Here is an 18,338-nt window from a genome sequence, read left to right as displayed (position 1 = left end):
ATTTAGCATCAAGTATTTATACTTTTTAAACTAAATCATAATTCAATTATTCCTTTCCAATACCTGGAGGAAACATAGAAAACCCATGTGCTTTTTCCTCCTCCTGGCTCCCCACTCACGATCCTCAAATTGGGCATCAGAAAGCACCCAGGAATCTCATTACCTAGGGACTGTTTCTCACAGTGCAGCGTAAACTTTTGAACGAAAAAACTATTATTAATGCCAGTGTGTTGACAGGGTCTCCATAGGAGAAGAGGTCGTTCACATTTATCTAAGCGGCAGTCAGTCAACATGGGCTGATTTATTTTGTCAGAGTACCAATCCTGGCTCTGCCCTCCTTGGAGGGTTTCGGGACTTCTCTCTGAAACGATCCCCTGGGAAACAGCCGAGTAAGCCTCATGCTTTCAGGTGCATCCTACCCAAGAGGATGCACAGGTGACAGGGACCGCGTGCAGCCTTTCTGCCATCCGGCAGTGTCTGTCACTTCCAGGGGCAACAGAGTTTGTCTGAGAGCCTGTGTAGAGTGTCAGGATTGGACGATAAGTCACCCTGCCTCTCAGTATTTTCTAGCACAGTCCACACGCTGTCTTTCAAGGGGCAAGATAGTGAACGCGCCTGGTGTGCGGCTCTTCCTCGTAGATGTTTGAATGAGGCAGAGATGCTGGACTGCTCTTAGATGAGGGAACATCGTTTCTGTATCAAGATTGTGATCCTAGAGACACGCCCGACGGAAGGCTTTGGTTAGAATTGTTTCTCCAAGGGCGAGCGGAAAGGTGGAAGTGGTCGTTTACTTCCTGTCTTGGACCTCTACCCACAGTAAGGTTACGATTTCGTTTCAGATCCAGGTGGGGTTGGAAATACACTGCCTTGTCTAATTACTTCTGGGTTGGGCAGCTTTCATCCAATTTGTTTTAACCAAAGAGATACCTGGTTTTTGTTGTGTGTTTTTTATTGATTACAAAACATGTAGTGAAACCGCACAAAGCTGAAACCACTGAGGTTTTCGTTTTTGCTTTACCACCTTGGGGTCGTCACCATCAACCTTGGTCCCAAGCTCCTGATATGGACCCTTGAGCCTGGACATTCTTTTGTATTGACTTTATTGGGGTGACATTGGTTAATAAAATAATATTGGTTTCAGGTGTACAATTCTATAAAACATCGTCTGTGGATTGTATTGTGTGTTTACCACCCCAAGTCAAGTCTCCTTCCATCACCATTTTTTCCCTTTTTCCCCTCTTCTACTTCCCCCTCCACCCCTTTCCCTCTGCTAATCACCTTCTGTTGTCTGTGTCGATGAGGTTTGCTGTGTTTGTTTTTTCCTTAATGGAACCCAGACACTCTTGCTCACAGGAGGGCAGACCCATTTGGAGAGTGGATTTTACTGAAGAGTTCCCCTTTCGTCCATCTAATGTGCATATGTTGAGTACTAACCACACATTATTGTTTTCGTGCTGTGATAGTTCAGTAAAGGAGTGAATGGAAGTTAACAACAGTCATAGAACGTGAGCGCCAGGAGGTTTTCTAGATGAGGAATCAGAGGTCTGTGCCTCACCCCTGCTAACATCTGCGCTGTGCTGCCTCTGTGAGGTCATGAGTCACATGCATTTAAATAGAGATCATGTGGTCAATTAATATCATATATATTGCCCTTCCCATTGGTGATCTTGGCTCTGCTTACCGGTGTTACCACATTCATCTCACAAGGTTTGCTGTTAAATGGGGTAAGATAAGCAAACACACAGGGCAAGTGCTACCCAAACCTGCCTCCTGACTTTCTCCTTTATTCCAGTGGAATTTCTGTCCCTGGGAGGCACATTCGCTGTCGCCAATGCAGAAGGTGTTCAGGGCCAATGTCAAGTTCTCAGCTCATTTTCTGCCAGCCCTCATCTAGACAGCTGAATATCATGCTGATGCTTTGCAAAATACACATTTCCATATAATAACTAGGGTTATACACAGGGTGGAAATATGCCATGTGCTGCTTGCCTATCCTTTTTTAAATCGAAAATATGTATCTGAAGAAAAATTTGGCACATACCTCCCAATAACACCACTGTAAATAACGTATACATTGACAGGAAATTGTATTCCTTAAATCGCAGGCACTGATAGACTCTTATGAAATGCATCTGTAGGATTACTATAATAACACTTATTCTTACTATAACTTCAGAGTGTTTCTGTGGAAAAGTCTGCAATAAAGAAATGTCCACCTCCAAGTTTAGGGCCTCAGCATTTTTCCATGAGGGGGGAGGTTTAAGAAAACATTGAAATATGCGCTCTTTGTTTTTCAGCATGCACATCTCTGAGAGCCAACAAGAATTCTTCAGAATGCTGGATGAAAAAATCGAAAAGGTAAGGAGTCAAAGTACATGTTTCAAGACTAATTGCCTCTTGGGTGAGGGTAACAATCTTCTGGTTCCTATGTCACGAAGTTATTCTTGTAAGGGGCTGGGTAGAGAGTTAACACAGAAGTTCCCCCGACACCAAGAAAATGTGACTGTGAGAATGTTTCGTGTCTAAAGAGGCTTCCCAGCACCCTGGGCTACCCCTGATCATTCATTAAAATGGGCAACACCAGATAGAGACGCGTTGTCTCTAGGGACAGTGTTCTGTTCACTGTGTGTTGTCTGCCCCTGAGGCCCTGCTCTGACCTCAGACTGAAAGCAAGAAGGTACCTGCCAACAGTTACCTAGTGCCTGACACTACCCTTAAGTTCTTACCTCGTGTGCACGTTGCAATCAGTAGCCACCTCAGGGTAATAACTGAGAGACATGTATTATCTGTGTCTTACAGGCAAGGAAACTGAGGCTCAGAATGCTTGAGTAACTTACCCCGTTTTGCAATGATAATAATAATGATAATAACATTGGGAGCCCACTTCTCTGAGGCTCCAAAGCAGTCTCTCCAAGTTGCTCCTCTAGGGATGTGTGGATTTGACACTGACAGTGAGATGCAAGGTTGATCCATGTGGAAATTGGACCCATACTTATGATCTCTGAGTAGCAGCATATGCTAAGCAGCTGAAGGAGTATGGACTATGGTTAATGATTACAGGCTTGGAGAATTTAAGTTCATCACTGCAGAAAGGTGAATTTTAACTATTAAATCGGAGTGTTATCGTTGGAAAGCTTTATTCAGATGAAGAGTAAAATCTTAAATTCAGAACATGTCATTACTATAGGAGGCATCACAGGCCACTTTTACCTTTGAAATCTTTTCTGTTTTAATTTTTATTTCTTTTTTTTTTTTTTTTTTTTTTTACTTTTTGTGGTCCTTTTATCTGAGGATTTGTCCATGAATTTCTCAGTTGTGATCTCTATCACTCAATGGAAGATAATGAAGAGGTCTTAAATTCATCAGTATTTCAGCAGCAGAATAATTGTATAATAAGAATAATTGTATAATCTAATGCACCACTAAAAGACCAGCAAATATCACCAATGTGAAAATAGAGATAGATAATGAATTTAAATGGTAGGTTAGTCTATATCACTCCCTGACTGTGCCAAAACCTCATTTTAGGAATATAATATTTTACTTTTATTTTTAGTGAAATTTTGGCTTATGCATGACTTTTCAGATGGAAAATTTACCAAGTCTCACATATTGGTTCAAAAGCTGTTCAACTTGCCGATACGTTTTGTTTTAGTAAAGAAAAGCATAAAAAGAAATTATCTGTCCCCACTATTTTGGTGAAGATCTTTTCATTCTCAGTTTATTTGGACTTTTTTCCTCTGCGAGCTTTCTGGCAACAAAAAGATCTGCTTAGTAGTCAGGTGTAGTTTGTAAAAATTGAAATCCAAATTGTAATTTACCTTTAAACAACATATACAAATCTGACATGGCGTTAAAATGACCTCATTCCTTTCTGGTGTGTTTCCATAATTGAAATTCTACCTCTTTTTACTCAAAAGTGAAATTCATTGTTCCCATCTACAATTCAGTTTCCACTTTTCCTTCTGCATCGAGGTATAGAGAGAATGATGAGTTAAAAACAAGTGTTCCCACTATTGAGTACATTTTTTAATTTTTAATTTTTCAATTACAGTTGACATGCAATATTATATCAGTTTCAGGCATACAGCCCAGTGATTAGACATCATATAACTTATTAAGTGATCTCCCGATAAATCTAGTTCAGCAAGGGGGTGTCATTTAATCTGACATGGGCCAGGGCTAAGTCTAAAGTCCCTTAAATCCAGGTCCAAAAAAATCAAGGGTTTACTGTATAAGGAATCAGTTACAACAGGGAAAATTTTTATAAGATGATGTTAAATGTGTCAATAGATTGAAGTGATATTAAAGTGACATATATATGAACAGAGATTTAAGAGAAACTTGAACATGCTATTTATTAGGAAGATGGGGCTGTAGGAGATTTTTTAAATTTGATTTTGATTGATGGTTTTCTTGTGTATAAAATAAGAACAGTTTTATAAAACGCCATTTTGTAGAACTCTGCTGTTTGATGGTAGTGCTAGTCTCTGCAGCGGCCGGGGGGCCAAAGCCAGCCACCAGACAAGAATGTTTTTTACATGTTCTAATGTAGGGAAAACAAGAAGCAGAATCATGTTTTCTGACATAAAAAAACATGTGAACTTCCAAATTCAGTGTCCACAAAGTTTTATTGGAACACAGCCCCGCTTTTTATTTTTTCTTGTATCTGCGGCTGCCTTCACCTTACATCGCCAGAGTTGAGTTGCAGCAGGAACCATACGGAATGCAAGGCCTAATGTGTTTACTGTGTGGCCCTTGGCAAAGAAAGTGGCCCACGCCTGCTCGAGAACATCAGTTGAGTGTGGCCCAGAGACATGGGCACCCACCTTCGTTATCCCTGCCCCTCTTATCCTCACTCCTGCTCACTTCCTCCTGGGGACAGCATCTTTGAGGTCACCTGAATGCCATCGTCAGAGAAAGCTTGACAACTGTGTGCCATAAAGCTTCTAACATAGCCTCCCTTTTGTCTGTAGGATGAGGATTTGGGTTTATTAAACACTTTACGAGGGGAGGGGATTAAAGCCGTTTAGTTAATACTCATTCTCTCTTGGAAATGAAAAGCCCAATATACTGGAATTGTTGTCACTACTGTGGGTACCCTGGGGATCCTTCCCTTAGATGATCCAAGCAGCTGTCAGAGGCTGGAGGCTGTCACACTCCTCCTGCTCATTACAAACCCAGACCTTTTTCCAACTGAAATAATAACGTGTGAGTCTAATTAGAATAAAGCCTGTTAGAAACAGAGACAGCCATTAATGCCTCGATTGGTTTTTCTAATGAACTAAGTCGGGGGAGGAGACGAACAGCACAGCTCATGACTCTTGCTTTTCTTCAGCGTTTGTTGTAAATTGTTGTTGGACCGTAAGTGAAAATGCTATTGAAACACACCCTGTCTGGAGACGCTCTGTGAGTCCAGCCCTGGCCATGGTCCCACAGGAGGAGGATGGAAGAGGGGCCCTTCATGGGGCTGGGGGAGAGGGAGGAGGCTTTCATTCTACTTTCCCAGCCTTTCCCGCCTCCTTCTGATCATGTTTGTTCTGGATTCTAGCTCATTGTTCCCACTACCCAAGGGGTGGAAGGCGGCTCTCCCGCCCTGTACTCCTGCTTCAGGGACAGAGCTTCATGGCCAGATGCTCATAGAAACCTGCATCTGAGGTTGTTTCTGGCTGGTGATACCTGGAGGGAAAGGTCTCGGGGGAGGGGTGTTAGGGAGGCAGAGACGGAAGATGACCCGTTAAATTTCTGCACCAAAATCCAGATGTGGCATTTGGGTTTCATTGCTCACAATCCTCTTTGGTGCTTGGAAAGCCGGTCAGTCGCACAGTGCAGGGTAGAAGGCTATGCAGGAGGCATAACTGAGTCAAGAAACGGAGGTTCAGGAAGCCCACAGTTAGGAAGAGAGAGGAGGAAGACGAATCACGCAAAGGAAGCAGAGAGTGGGTAGGAGAAGCGAAATACCACACAGGCCAGAAACTAACAGGTGGAGCTCCCAGCATCATCCCGAGAGGTAAAGGAGAGGAGGATACACTCTTCGGTCAGCCAGTCAGAACACAAGAGCCTGCTTTGTGACAAGGATCACTCACACTTCCAGACAGAAATAAGCCTTGTTTAAGCCAACTTCTATAATGAGCCTTCATTACAAAAATTCATGTTTGTGCCGAAACCGGTTTGGCTCAGTGGATAGAGCGTCGGCCTGCGGACTGAAAGGCCCCAGGTTTGATTCCGGTCAAGGGCATGTACCTGGGTTGCGGGCACATCCCCAGTGGGAGATGTGCAGGTGGCAGCTGATCGATGTTTCTCTCTCATCGATGTTTCTAGCTCTCTATCTCTCTCCCTTTCTCTCTGTAAAAAATGAATAAAATATATTTAAAAAAAAAATTCATGTTTGCTTTCACCAAACATGAAAATCTTGACTGGAATATCTAGTTTATGTTCCTAGTACATGTGAGGTTCTGTTTTTTAAATTGATTTTAGAGGGCAGGGCAAGGGGGGAGGGGAGGAAGAGATATCAACTTGTTGTTCCACTTCTTTATGCATTCATTGGTTGGTTCTTGTATGAGTCCTGACTAGGGATTGAACTGGCAACCTTGGCCTAGAGCAGTGGTCGGCAAACTCATTAGTCAACAGAGCCAAATATCAACAGTACAACGATTGAAATTTCTTTTGAGAGCCAAATTTTGTAGGTAGGTACATTGTTATTAACTTAATTAGGGTACTCCTAAGGCTTAGGAAGAGCCACACTCAAGGGGCCAAAGAGCCGCATGTGGCTCGAGAGCTGCAGTTTGCCGACCACGGGCCTAGAGGGATGATGCTCTAACCAACTGAGCCACCTGGCCAGGGCTCAGTGTGAGGTTCTTTAATGCAGAACCTGGTGACAACAGCAAAAGACATAATTTAGGATGCCTGACTGAACATTGTGGAAAGTAAACTAGATGTCGTTCCAAACGTGGTTTACACAGGTGTTACCTATATACATAAAAATGGTGAATAATGGACTGTGGCCTTCTGTTACCCACTTTTGCGCCCCCTGCCTCTGACTTGCCTCTCCTAAGTTCCAGGCCATCCTCAGAACCAGTCTGTGCCCCCGTCTCTGCTGATACTTCTGCTCAAGCCATACTCTGTATCCGTTGAATTGCTAAAGAGGGCTGCTTTTTCCACCGTGACCTGCAAAATGTTGACAATTTGCTTCGCTTATGAGAGTCCCAGGACACCCCCTGTATCATGTCATTCATAGCCTCCACCTCCATCCCTACACACACACACACACACACACACACACACACACACACAGCACTCCCACCCTCCAGACACCCGCCTTTGCATAACCATTGTGATGGGGCCACACAAGGATTCCATTAGGTATCAAAAAGACATGTTGGCTAAAATTGCTATAAAACGTGGTGGTGGTGGGAAGGACCACTGGGAGAGGAAGAGACCAGCCCCTTGAACAGCTGAGGGAAATGTCACTTGAAGAGATGATGTTGCGATGAGATCATAAAGATGCAATAGGCTGGGAGTGTGAGAGATGAGAACAATGTGTGTGGAAACAGTGGTACCCAGCAAGGACCTGCCTGTTTGGGACACGTGGTGATCGGTCCTGTTGGTGGTGCTTGCGTGGCAGCAGGGAGCACAGGAGCCATACCTCAGCAGGCTTTTTTTTATTGGTGGAGGGGAGGGGAGGGGATATTCGATGGATTTTTGTCATGCTTGATAAAAACGCTGCAATGAAAATATTTTTACACATGCTCTTAACAACTTTATGGAGCTATAATTTACATACCATAAAATTTACTCATTTGAAATGTACAAGTCAATGAATTTTAGTAAATTTACCAAATTGCACAACCATCACCACACTCCAGTTACAGAATTCCCCATCACCTCAATAAGATCTCTCCTGCCCACTTACGGTACATCCCCTTTCCCACCTCCAGCCCAGGGAACCAATGCATGTGTATTTTTTAAATATGTGTTTGGGAGTTTATCTTTGGATACTGATTTCTATGGTTTCTGTAATGAAGGGTGTGTACATTTTTATGACTCACAATACCTATCACCCAATTGCTTTTCAAGGCAGCTATATACCATTTTACACTGAGGCCAGCAATATATGAGAGTCACATTTCATTGTGGGTGTGGCTATTTTTAAGTAATAGCGTTATTTTAATTTGTATTTTTTATTACTACAGCAGACCACTTTTCTGTTGGTGTGTTTACTGGTTTTAATTTGCTCTGAATGAGTTTCCACTTTGTGCCCTTTTGAGATCCTCTCCCTGTTCATTTTTTTTGTTGGTGTGAGCGTCCCACATAACTTCCATCGTGCGCACATGTATGCTGTGGGTATTTTTCCCAGGATGAGGTTAGCCTTTGTACTTCGTGGCATTACTTTCTGACATGCAGAGTCCAGTCTCCCGTGATCAGATGGGCTCTTCTTTCCTTTTACCTTGTGATCTCTTCTGTTTCCTTGAAGCGTTGTCTCTCTCCAGAGCTTTGACAGGAGTTCAGTTTGACATTCTGTTCTATTATTGTCAAGATGTAGCACTTTGATTCTTTTGGAATCTGTTGTTACTGGTGATTCCCTCTGTCAGTACTTAACTTTCACACATCTTAGGCTGTATTCCTTGGATGTTTTCTTATGTGTTGGTAATTTTTTGGTGGGTCCATTTAAAAACAAAACAAAAAAACAACTATTGTAAAACAGAAGCACATGCAAAGGAGGGAGACCTCGATGGAGACCACGTTATTTGCAGATGACGGACCAGGGATGCTGTTGGTCGGGGAAGGCCTATCCTCCAGTCCCAAAGGCCCAGACGAAGCCATTCTGTGGGCACAAGCAGGGTTTGGGCTCTGCTGCTGAGGGGTTTCACAGGCAGCTTGGAAAAGCACCTGACGTGTTCCAGCCAAAAAGAGAGGGTTCCCTGTCTGCAAGGTGGAAAGCGGAGGCCGCACTACGTTAAATGAGAGGTCAGAGGGGAAAGCCTCTAGGTCCCGCCCAGCTCCGAGATTTCAGCTCTCTCTCTAGTGTTTTTCATCCTTTCATTTATTCAGCAAATACTCATCAAGCATCTGACAGGCTGCCGACACTAGTCTAAATCCTGAGGGTGCAGCAGAGTGTGAAACAGTCCTGCCCACTCGTTACTTCCATTCAAGGAGAAAGACAGCCAATTAAGAAATTAATTAATACACTAATAATGTCAGGTGATGATTAGTAATATAAATGAAAATGAAGCAGAGTAAGACGTGTCATTGAGTATAGGGTGTTCAAGGAAGACAATGAGGTAACATTTGAGCAGAGATTTAGAAGGAGAAGTAATGGATGCATGAGGGCTGGGGTCAGCAGGAGCCAGCCAGGAAGGGAGAAGGACAAGCATCCAGGCCCTGAGGTACATGGCTTGACTAAGGACCTGAATGTAACGAATTGATCTGGCTGTGGGCCGAATTTCTCACCTAAGCAGCTTATGAGCTATTGGATCTATTGATCTCATTTTTCAATATCATCATAAGAGCTGTAATTTACTAAGTACCTACTATGTGCCATGCTTTGCTAAACAGCCTAATGTATTTTACTTCTAATTCTCACATCAACACTGCAAGTTAGGTCTTACCGCTCCCATTTTAAAGATGGAGAAACTGAGGCTCAGTGCTTCCTCTCAGTCATTTTGACCTAGCTCTAATCCACTCCGTTGGGAAAGTACGCAATTCACAGTTGATTGTTAAATGCCTGAGGTGCATGTATTAGCCCATTGCACCCTTGTTTACAAAAATATACTGAAGACTAACAGGATAAAATTGCACCTGAAACTGCACGATCAGGCCTAGACTGCTTGTGTACTTAAACTTGAGGAGGAAAGGTACTGTAGGCACTTTGCAGGAACAGTTTATTTGAAGTAACTCATCGAGCGTTCCTCTTTCAACTTGCAGAATTTTAGAATTTGATTGCATATAAGCATAACCCATGGACACAGACAATAGGGTGGTGAAGGCCAGGGGCAAGGCGGGGGGTAGGCTAAAAGGGATCCATGGGGGCACGGGGCGGGGGGGAAGGGAGGACATATGTAATACTTTCAGCAATAAAGATTTTTTAAAGCTTGCAGAATTTGAAAGTAGGATAATGTCCTTTCCCTTGCTACTCCTTAATATCTCTAATTCTTAGCCTAGACATTTCAACAGACAAAATCGTTTACCCTAGCGCCTTGGAAAGGTATGTTCTGAGTTGACATAAACTTCTGTACGTTTCCAAGAAAGTAATGCAAACAGCGGAAGAGGATAGCGGGTGTTCCCCTGCAGAGTAAGGGCACGGTCAGGAACACTTCAGTCAGCAAACACTGTGATTTGTGTGTATGTCTGCACCAAAATGCCCATGTGGTTCTTCCAACAACCCTTCCTGGTCAGCATCATCGGGCATTTCCGGTCCTCCAGCTTGTGGGGCCCTGGGAGGGACCCTGCTCTCTGTAGCTCTCAGTGGGGCCTTTGCACAAGGGTGGAATTGTGTGCAGCAGGCGCTCATTCCAACTGCCCAGAGCCCCTTGACAAAGACTTCCAGTTTGTAGTCCCTTGTAGGGGAAAGGGCGTGCTCCAGCTCAGAGAATGCTGTGTGTCTCCCACACCCAGCTACTCCCACTTCCTGCCTTCTGACAGCTGAAGGTTTTAAGGCGCTCTTTTTTAGCACAGCTCTTTAAAAATGCAAATGAGACTTGAAGTCATGTCACAGAAGCCAGCTCCCTGTCCTGCCCCTGCCCGGTAGGGCTGGTGTGCAAGTGGGGCCCCAGGTGATGCCAAGATGAGGCCACTCACGGCGCAGCTCCCTCCGGTTCCCATTTCTTAAAGCGATGCCGCCCATCCTGGAGCTCGTGCTCTTGATGTTTGTGATTTTCAGGTTTCTGTTCATAAAATATGTGTTTCTCAGAGCTGCTGGCAGGTGATAACAACAAAAATGAAACTGATTTGAATTTGAATTTTGTTACCAACTTACTACAGTTGGCGGGGCGGGGGCAGAGGGGAGGGCACGGATTACCCTGGGCCCTTGGGCTGGTCTGAGGTTTGCCCACAAGTCACAAGGCACCCCTCCCGCCTTGCAGGGTTGGCCAGGGTTGGCGTGAATACCAATGAAATAATGTCTGCAAAGCAACCAACGCCGTTTTCCTTCTCCTTCTCGCAGCAATTATGGTCATTCCAGAGGAGCCGATGCTTGGGAAATGCAAGTTGCGGTCTTGAGTGTACACAGACGTTTATATAGATTTGTTCCTCCAAAGGAGGCACTTGTTTATGGTCATAGTCAACGTGGAGAGTCTGAAATGCACCTTCTACTTCATAAGCCGTTTATGGAGTTGGAGATGCTGCTTTATCAATGAGTGCACCAGTTCACCTGTGTGTTGTCTGTCTGTCTGTCACTGGGCCCAAGTCTTCCTTGTGGATGAGGGGCCCTCTGAACCCCATCCTGGCCAGCTGGGCCTTTACTTCGATGTGAGGCCTGCGTTAGATAGAAGAAGGGAAGGGACTTAGGTGTCTGCCATAGACGTTTTATTCGAGAGCGTATACGTGTGGCCTGTCTTGGGTGCAAGGCTGTGGTAGGAGGAAGGAGTCCCTGAGAGGTCACAGTTTAGGACCTCAGTCCTCACCTGTCAGTCGCAGGAAGGGGGTCCCTATTCCTCTGCCAGGGGGCTGAACGAGCACGCGGTTTAATAGTCATAATAATACCAGCAGCTAATATGTATTGCCTACCTGCCAGGCACTGTGTTTTTTTCCACCTAATCCTGATCATGACCCTCCGAGGCAGAGACGATGATTATCCCCAGGAAACCAAAGCCCAGTCATTTGCCGATGTCACACAACAGCGTGTGTCCCCATATGCACTGGAAATGTGTCCTCTGTCCTTTCTTTTGAAAACTCCATGAGCCCTGCCTTTCCCCTCCAGCTGAACGCCCCGTGCCCACTTACAGATCTACTCCGGGGCCTGTGAGGAGAGCCCCACCTGGTAGGTGGGCTTCTAGCATAGCGTTGCTATGTCCGGATGTGTCCTGTTTCCCACCCTGGGGAATAAACTCCCAACAGTCAGGGTCCGTGAGGTTCTCCTTTCTCACTCTTCACCATGTGGCCCGGAGGGTGTCTCCTGATGGGTCCCCATTTGCTTGGGAGGGGTCCCAGGGAGGCCGTCACTGTGGGGTGACTGCTGAGCGCACTCTTCTCTTCTCAGGGAGGTCGTTGCCCAGTTTCTCTCCCTAGGAGGCGTTTTCATGCAGCGAATAAAACCAGCCTGGCGACCACACTGGGGTCAGGCACTCCGCAAGTAGCAGGGGGAGAGCTGGCAATCAGACGGTGGAGGAAACTAAAATACGCTAATGAATGCCAGGAATTTAATCTCCAGCAACCCTGTGAAGTAAGGACTGTTGTTGGCTTCGTTGTACAGATGGGGAAACTGAGACCCAGAGAGGTAACTTAAGTGAGATCCCAGAGCTAGAATCAATCACCCTTCAGCCAGATGGCCCAATAATTCATCACAACGCCAGTTAAGTATTAGGAGAATGGGAAATACTCCCAATATACAGATACTGTGACAAAGGAACATGTAATACACTTGGTAAATAGTTTTATGCAACATTATTATATTCTTTAAGTTTATGAATAAGTTCTAGTTATTGAGAAAATTCTGTTTTTGAAGGAATATTCCCCCCCCCCAAAAAAATTGAAATATATAGCGTGTATTTTAAAAGAAAAAGGACAAAGGATGCGAAAGTATTAATGGTGACTTCTACAAAGCCCTAGTCTGCGACACTGTGATGCGGGCAGGTGTTCTGTTCCTGTGATGGATTACAGACCAGGAAGCCGTGAGGTTCGACCGAAGCAACCCGGCCAGGTCAGATGTGGAGCTTAAACCCCAGTCCTCAGGGCGCCTTCATAGAGTGTACGTCCTGCTGGAAAGAAGATGAAATATGTTCACATGTCGCAATTGCATAGAGTCCGCAAGCCTTCTTGTAAGCGAATGAATCAAAGGCATTTCTGTCTTTCTGGTGCATCCCACACATGCCAAACATAGTCTTAAGATATGTTATAGTCATCGAGTCCTTGTTGTTTTAATCCTGTTTTAATTTAGAATGGATTAAAACTAAGACATCCCTGGATTACTCCATCCCCTTCTGTAAAATTGTAAATTCCGGGCACGGAGACGCAGCTATCAGATGTGAGCTGTCCTGGCCCCAGCGGTGAAAGGCTTGGGTCCTGTATGGTAGTATGAGTTCTTACCCATATAAAGTAAGGGCTTATTTGGGTCTTGGTCAGATTGCCATGCCTTGAGGTCTCTGCAGTTTATAAATCGGTATATACAGTTTCTAAACAGGTCGTTGTGACATATCTATCCTGTTGGCCGGTGGTCGCTGATGAGCTCTGGGGTTTGGTGCAAGGAGACAGAAGCCGACAGAAAATGGATACAGGAGTGACTGTGTCAGGCTCTGCTTGGAATTTCTCACTCACAGTCACTCTCTTCCTTTCCCCTCCAGGGTCGAGATTACTGTTCGGAAGAAGAGGACATCACATAGCACCGACCTGGCACCCGAACCAGGAGCTACTACTGTGTAAATAGGTGACACCCCAGTCGAAATCTCTGCAAAGGTCGGTCCTCTTCACGGAACAGCACTATAGCAAAAGAAGATCGTTCCATATCGTATGCCCCATTAAATTACAGTGTTTCCTAATGAACTCGCAAAGGAATATTGCTAAAAAAACAAACAAAACAAAACAAAAAAAAAAAACCTGTCATTGAACTTTCTTTGTTGCTGCTAGTTAAAACCTGTTGCAACTTTTCACTTCTCTCGTGTCCAGGTGTGCAGCAAAATTCTGCGATTTCACCTTAAAGATACTGTCGGTCTTACGGGGTTCTCCAGCCCGTTTCCTATAAGATGAGGTAGTGGTGAACTCAGCTATCAGACTTCTGTTCTCGGGCGGTCCCGCTTCTAAGCGTCTCCTTCCCTCTCTCCTTCCTCCCTGTTTGTCCCAAAGTGGTGCAGAGCCTTGCTTCTCACGGGCCTGGCGATGTTGCGCTTTGGAGATGGGATGGTTGCTACGGCCTTGGTTCCCCGCTACGAAGCGGCAGAAAGCATGCTGTGACCCTGACTCCTGGGCGCCACCCAGGAGCCCGCAGCAGGCTGTTTCGTTTACTGGGGTATCTCCATCAAGCAGTGAGCTCGCGACATTGGCTTTGCTCAGAGGCAGACGGACGTGTGATCACAATCATTTCAAATCCCTCTCCCCCACTTTTTTTTCTAAGGAAATAAACATTTTACTGTTTTTATGTATCCTTGTCTTCTCCCATTCATCCAGTTCAGTGTTCTCCGGTGCTCCTGGGTGCGGAAGAGGAGCCTTCCTTTGCCGTGGCACCGAGACTTGGCCTAATGGCTCCCTACCCCTCCCAGGGGTAAGTGACCACGCATTAGCTGGGCAGCAAGTGGTCAGAAGAGATGAGGGGACCCCCACACACACAACTTTCTAGGAGGACCCGAAGCCACCCTGTCACCTTTTTATTAGCAAAGAAACCATCCTACTTCCTACTTCTCCCCCCTCAGTGACCCGGAGCCTGGTCATTTTATTTCCCCCTCCTTGTAGCCCTGGATAGGACAGTGAGAAAGGGTTCCCTCCCTGAAAACGTAGCGCATTGACCCTCGGAGGAGGTCTGGAGGCCGTCGTGGGCGATGTGAACTGTGGTTTGGTAGAGTTTATTTTTCCATATTATATGAAGAGAATGATCTCTTCCCAAAGACAGAAGTAATATTTTTAACAAATGTTGTCACAAGTAAATAGCCATCAAAAGGTGAAAAATAACTTTTGTATTTTTTTAACACATTTGATAGCTGCGACGAGGGTTGTCTTTGCTACTTCCTGGGGAGGGCGCCTTATATTCAATGCTACGCCCGCAGTCCAGGTTCCAGTTTGTCCCACGGAAACACAGAAGGGGCGCTGTCTGTCTGCCTGTGTCTCTCTTTGGGGGTTGTGAGTGGGAAGGGCCTCGCCATCGGCCTCGCTCCGAAGGTGGGTAGTTGGTATGTTCTGGGAGTCGAGCGATCGCCTGCCACAGAATAGAATCAGAGTCTAAATTTGTTCTCCCTGAGAGGAGGAGCCTTGACTTTAAAATCCATCCACGTGGCCCGTAGCCGAGGGCGCCACGAGCTAATGGTGAGGTCCCTGGTCTCCTTGTAGACCCAGGGCGCCAAGGGGAGAGGCAGGAAACTCAGTGAAGAGCCATAGAAAAGGGACTCACATGTTAGCAGCAAGAGCCCTTCCTCCTTCCAGCCAGCAGCAGCTATTCTGGGGAGCAGCTGCGGTTGTTACATAAATAGAGACGCAGCCAACATACAAGGCTTTTTATCCTGCTTCAAGCAGGAAAATGCCGGGAGAGTCGAGTCGCCCCGGGGTTTTAAGTTCCCTCCCTGTGTATGGTTTTGGCCAAGTGACTGAAACAGTTTTTCTCAACCGTAAGCGAACTGCTGAGCCCTGAGCCCCACCTCCAACGTGTCCATGGAGGACTGTGCTCACTGCTATGCCGATGACCTGGCCCCGGGATTTCTTGTTCTTAGGAAGCAAACGCTCGCCATCTCCCATGTCCCTCCTCCACTGGGTGTCTCAGGGAGTGACTTCCCTGAAAATCGCCACCTTCTGCCCGAAGACGAAACGTGCTCGTGTCATTTTGCTGACAGTCACGTTTAGCATGTTGACATGACACACGTGTGCACAGCACCCAGTGTTTCTTGGGAACCTGGCGGGTGAGTGTTTTGTGAAACCGGAAACCGGTTCCCGGGAAACTCGGACTTTTCACCTGGAGGTCTGTCTTCCGATGTCGATGCCGGAGACCTCTTTGAAGTACAAGAGTGATTTTATCTGCAGACGCGTTGGGTACCGCTAGAAATAGATCTAAGGCATGGGGTGGCGGAGCGGGTTGGCAAGACGTGCCGGATGATGTTAGCAACACGCAGAGCTGTCTGTTTCCCATCCGTTGGTTTCAATCATAAAATTGTCAAGTGATTTGTGTTTGTACGTTATATATATAAATTTTTTATGCCTTTCTGAAAGGGTCGAAAGCAAAAAATATTTTGCCTTTTTTTTTCCCCCCTGCATATCTGAACCGTAAGCAGATTGTCTCAGATACAATGAAAAGAATAATCCAGAAGCTTCTGCTGGCTGTGATCTCTGAGGCTCAGGGAGAAGGAAGGAGGGAGGGAGGGAGGGCGGGAAATGGCCTGGCGGGCGGAGGTAGAAGGATGAGAAATGGACTGAGAGCATTTAGAAGAGAGGGCGGATGGAATGGCCGAGTGCCGGGTGCAGCTCCACACCCAGCTGCCCAGCGGCCAGTGGGTGGGGCGGGCTGTCAGCAAGATTTACAGCTGGATTCCACGGGCCTTGTGTGCTCTGAGCTGTCGAGTTGTAAAAGTTCAGCAGTGTATGTGGGCTTTCTTTGGGTTGGCGGAGACGCAGGATCACGGAGTACTGCTGTCCTCAATGAATGCGTGTTTGTTGCTGGCGGAGAACCCTGAAGGAGGCTCTTACCTCGGCGATGCCTCCTAGACCCAGCGGGGGCACAGAGCGGTGATGTGGTCTATTTAAGGGCAGAGAAGGTATGAAGTCTAGAGATGAGAAGTTTAGCGACGAGGTCGGCCCTCAGAACCGGCAGTGGCCACCCCCGGGCCTGCTGGGTCTCTCCCATCTGCAGTGCCCATGGCCTTCGATGACTCACATAAGAGGCGGCCTGGCTGAGGAGCAGCTGTGGTTAGTTATTTAGTCCTGGGCGCTGTGAGGCAAGGAGGCACCTTTATCCGGGGCTCCCCAGGGTCAGGAGTGGCCACGCCTGCAACCTGACAGCCCCCGGGGGCAGGCCCAGGGATGAAGGCCCCACTCTCAGTCCCACTTGATGCCATTCACTGTGAGTTATAACCTTGTTCCCCTTCCAACCTTGTTGAGACTTTTTTTTTTCCTGCTAGGGCCAGACCCTCCCTTACGCCTGTTAAAAACAGAGATGATTCCTCCTATGAATTTTAGGTCAGGAGCCTGGGATGCAGGCTGGCCTATTGATTGCAAGCCCTGCTTAGACATCAGGCAAGAATTTAAAAGGCTGTTTTATCTCTACTCGTCTTAGAAAGAAGCTAGATTTAGAAAAGGAGCTAGAGTCAGTTTTGTAGGAAGAACGGTTATTGAGTTCTTCATCCAGGAAAATACCGACTCTGAATCTTGGATTCTGGGGCCCTCACATGTTTGTTATGAAAGACAAAACAATTGTGTTCTAAGGCTCGCTCCTTCCTTCTCCCAACTCCCTCGTTTAAAAAAAAAAGTATTAGACTGTGCTCTATAATTTTACATAAAAAATCAGCCTACTATGCTTTTCCCCCTGGAAGGCATTCTCGGAGCTTTATTTCTTTGTACCTCTCAGAAATTAAACTTTTTAAGTTGCTTAAACCCTGAGACAAAATACAGCGTGTTGTGGGGGAGGGGATATATGCTTAAGGGCATAATGAAAAGGGGACTTCTCAGTGTCACAGGTCGACCAGTGGCCCCCACACTCCTGTGTAAGGCTGAGTGAGGCAGTCGGCTCTCGCACTATCCCTGCCATAAACCTTTGGAGTTTCGTGAATGAGGTCTGTGAACTGTTGCCTTGTGCCAATGAAAGGACGTGTTTTTCCAATGGGAGGGGGAAAAAGTCCACGGTCACCTTTTTGTATGTCTCTGGAAAAGGGCCAAAAAAGCTCTGGCAGACAATGAGGATTATAGGTGACTCTGTTGCCTTCTGTGACAAACCTTTGGGCTCACTGGCCATGCTGTGTTTTTCCAGGGACCCTTGTACCTTATCTGGGCTCTAATCTAATCTTGGGAAAAGAAGAAAAGGAACTACTATTTATTACTTACACTCATGCTGTGCCAGATACTGTGCTAGGCATTTTGTAACCGTTTTGTGTCACCCTCACAACGCCCCTGTGCCGTGAGCCCATGCCCCCCTCTGTTCTCAGTGGTGTGTCTATGTGTAGAATGCATCTACCCCAACATAAATGCCCCTGTTGGAAGAAGGAAAGCTGTCCTTCTGGTATCCCCCCAGTTTCTTTAATATGTCTATGCCCTTGGCAACACTGTGAAAACTACCCCGTGGGGGCGCCTACCTTCCACAATCTCTCTTGGGCTCATCACAAGCGTGGTTTCCCCAGGTGGAGTGTTTTACATGACCTTCCGGTATCTGATGAGCTGCGCACAAACAGGAGAGGCCACTGGCTCATAGGACACGAGTACCCCGAAGGGGAAGGCTTTGGGGATTTAGGCACCTGTCTCTCCCTGGGAACTTTTTCCGCACCTGGAAAAGGAACCTGGTA

The 18,338-nt window shown here is 46.2% G+C and overlaps 1 protein-coding gene across 2 annotated transcripts in view; it reads left to right on the top strand.

Annotated features, from left to right (window-relative positions):
- The window catches only part of CUNH1orf21 (chromosome unknown C1orf21 homolog), a 176,102-nt gene extending 161,811 nt beyond the window's left edge, over positions 1–14,291 (top strand). The window contains exons 5-7 of one of the 2 annotated variants that reach the window (XR_004973189.1): positions 2,298–2,358; positions 11,162–12,974; positions 13,497–14,291. Coding sequence is in view for 1 of the 2 variants with exons in the window: in XM_036342376.1 (XP_036198269.1) it covers positions 2,298–2,358; positions 13,497–13,535 (100 nt within the window). In the remaining variant the exon portion in view is untranslated. The remainder of the gene's footprint in view (positions 1–2,297; positions 2,359–11,161; positions 12,975–13,496) is intronic. The other variant, XM_036342376.1, reaches the window with a different exon arrangement.
- Positions 14,292–18,338: the final 4,047 nt, after the last annotated feature.

Source organism: Myotis myotis, unplaced genomic scaffold (assembly GCF_014108235.1).
Source record: "Myotis myotis isolate mMyoMyo1 unplaced genomic scaffold, mMyoMyo1.p scaffold_m19_p_18, whole genome shotgun sequence".
Taxonomy (NCBI): Eukaryota; Metazoa; Chordata; class Mammalia; order Chiroptera; family Vespertilionidae; genus Myotis; species Myotis myotis.
This window is presented reverse-complemented; position numbering and strand designations above follow the sequence as displayed.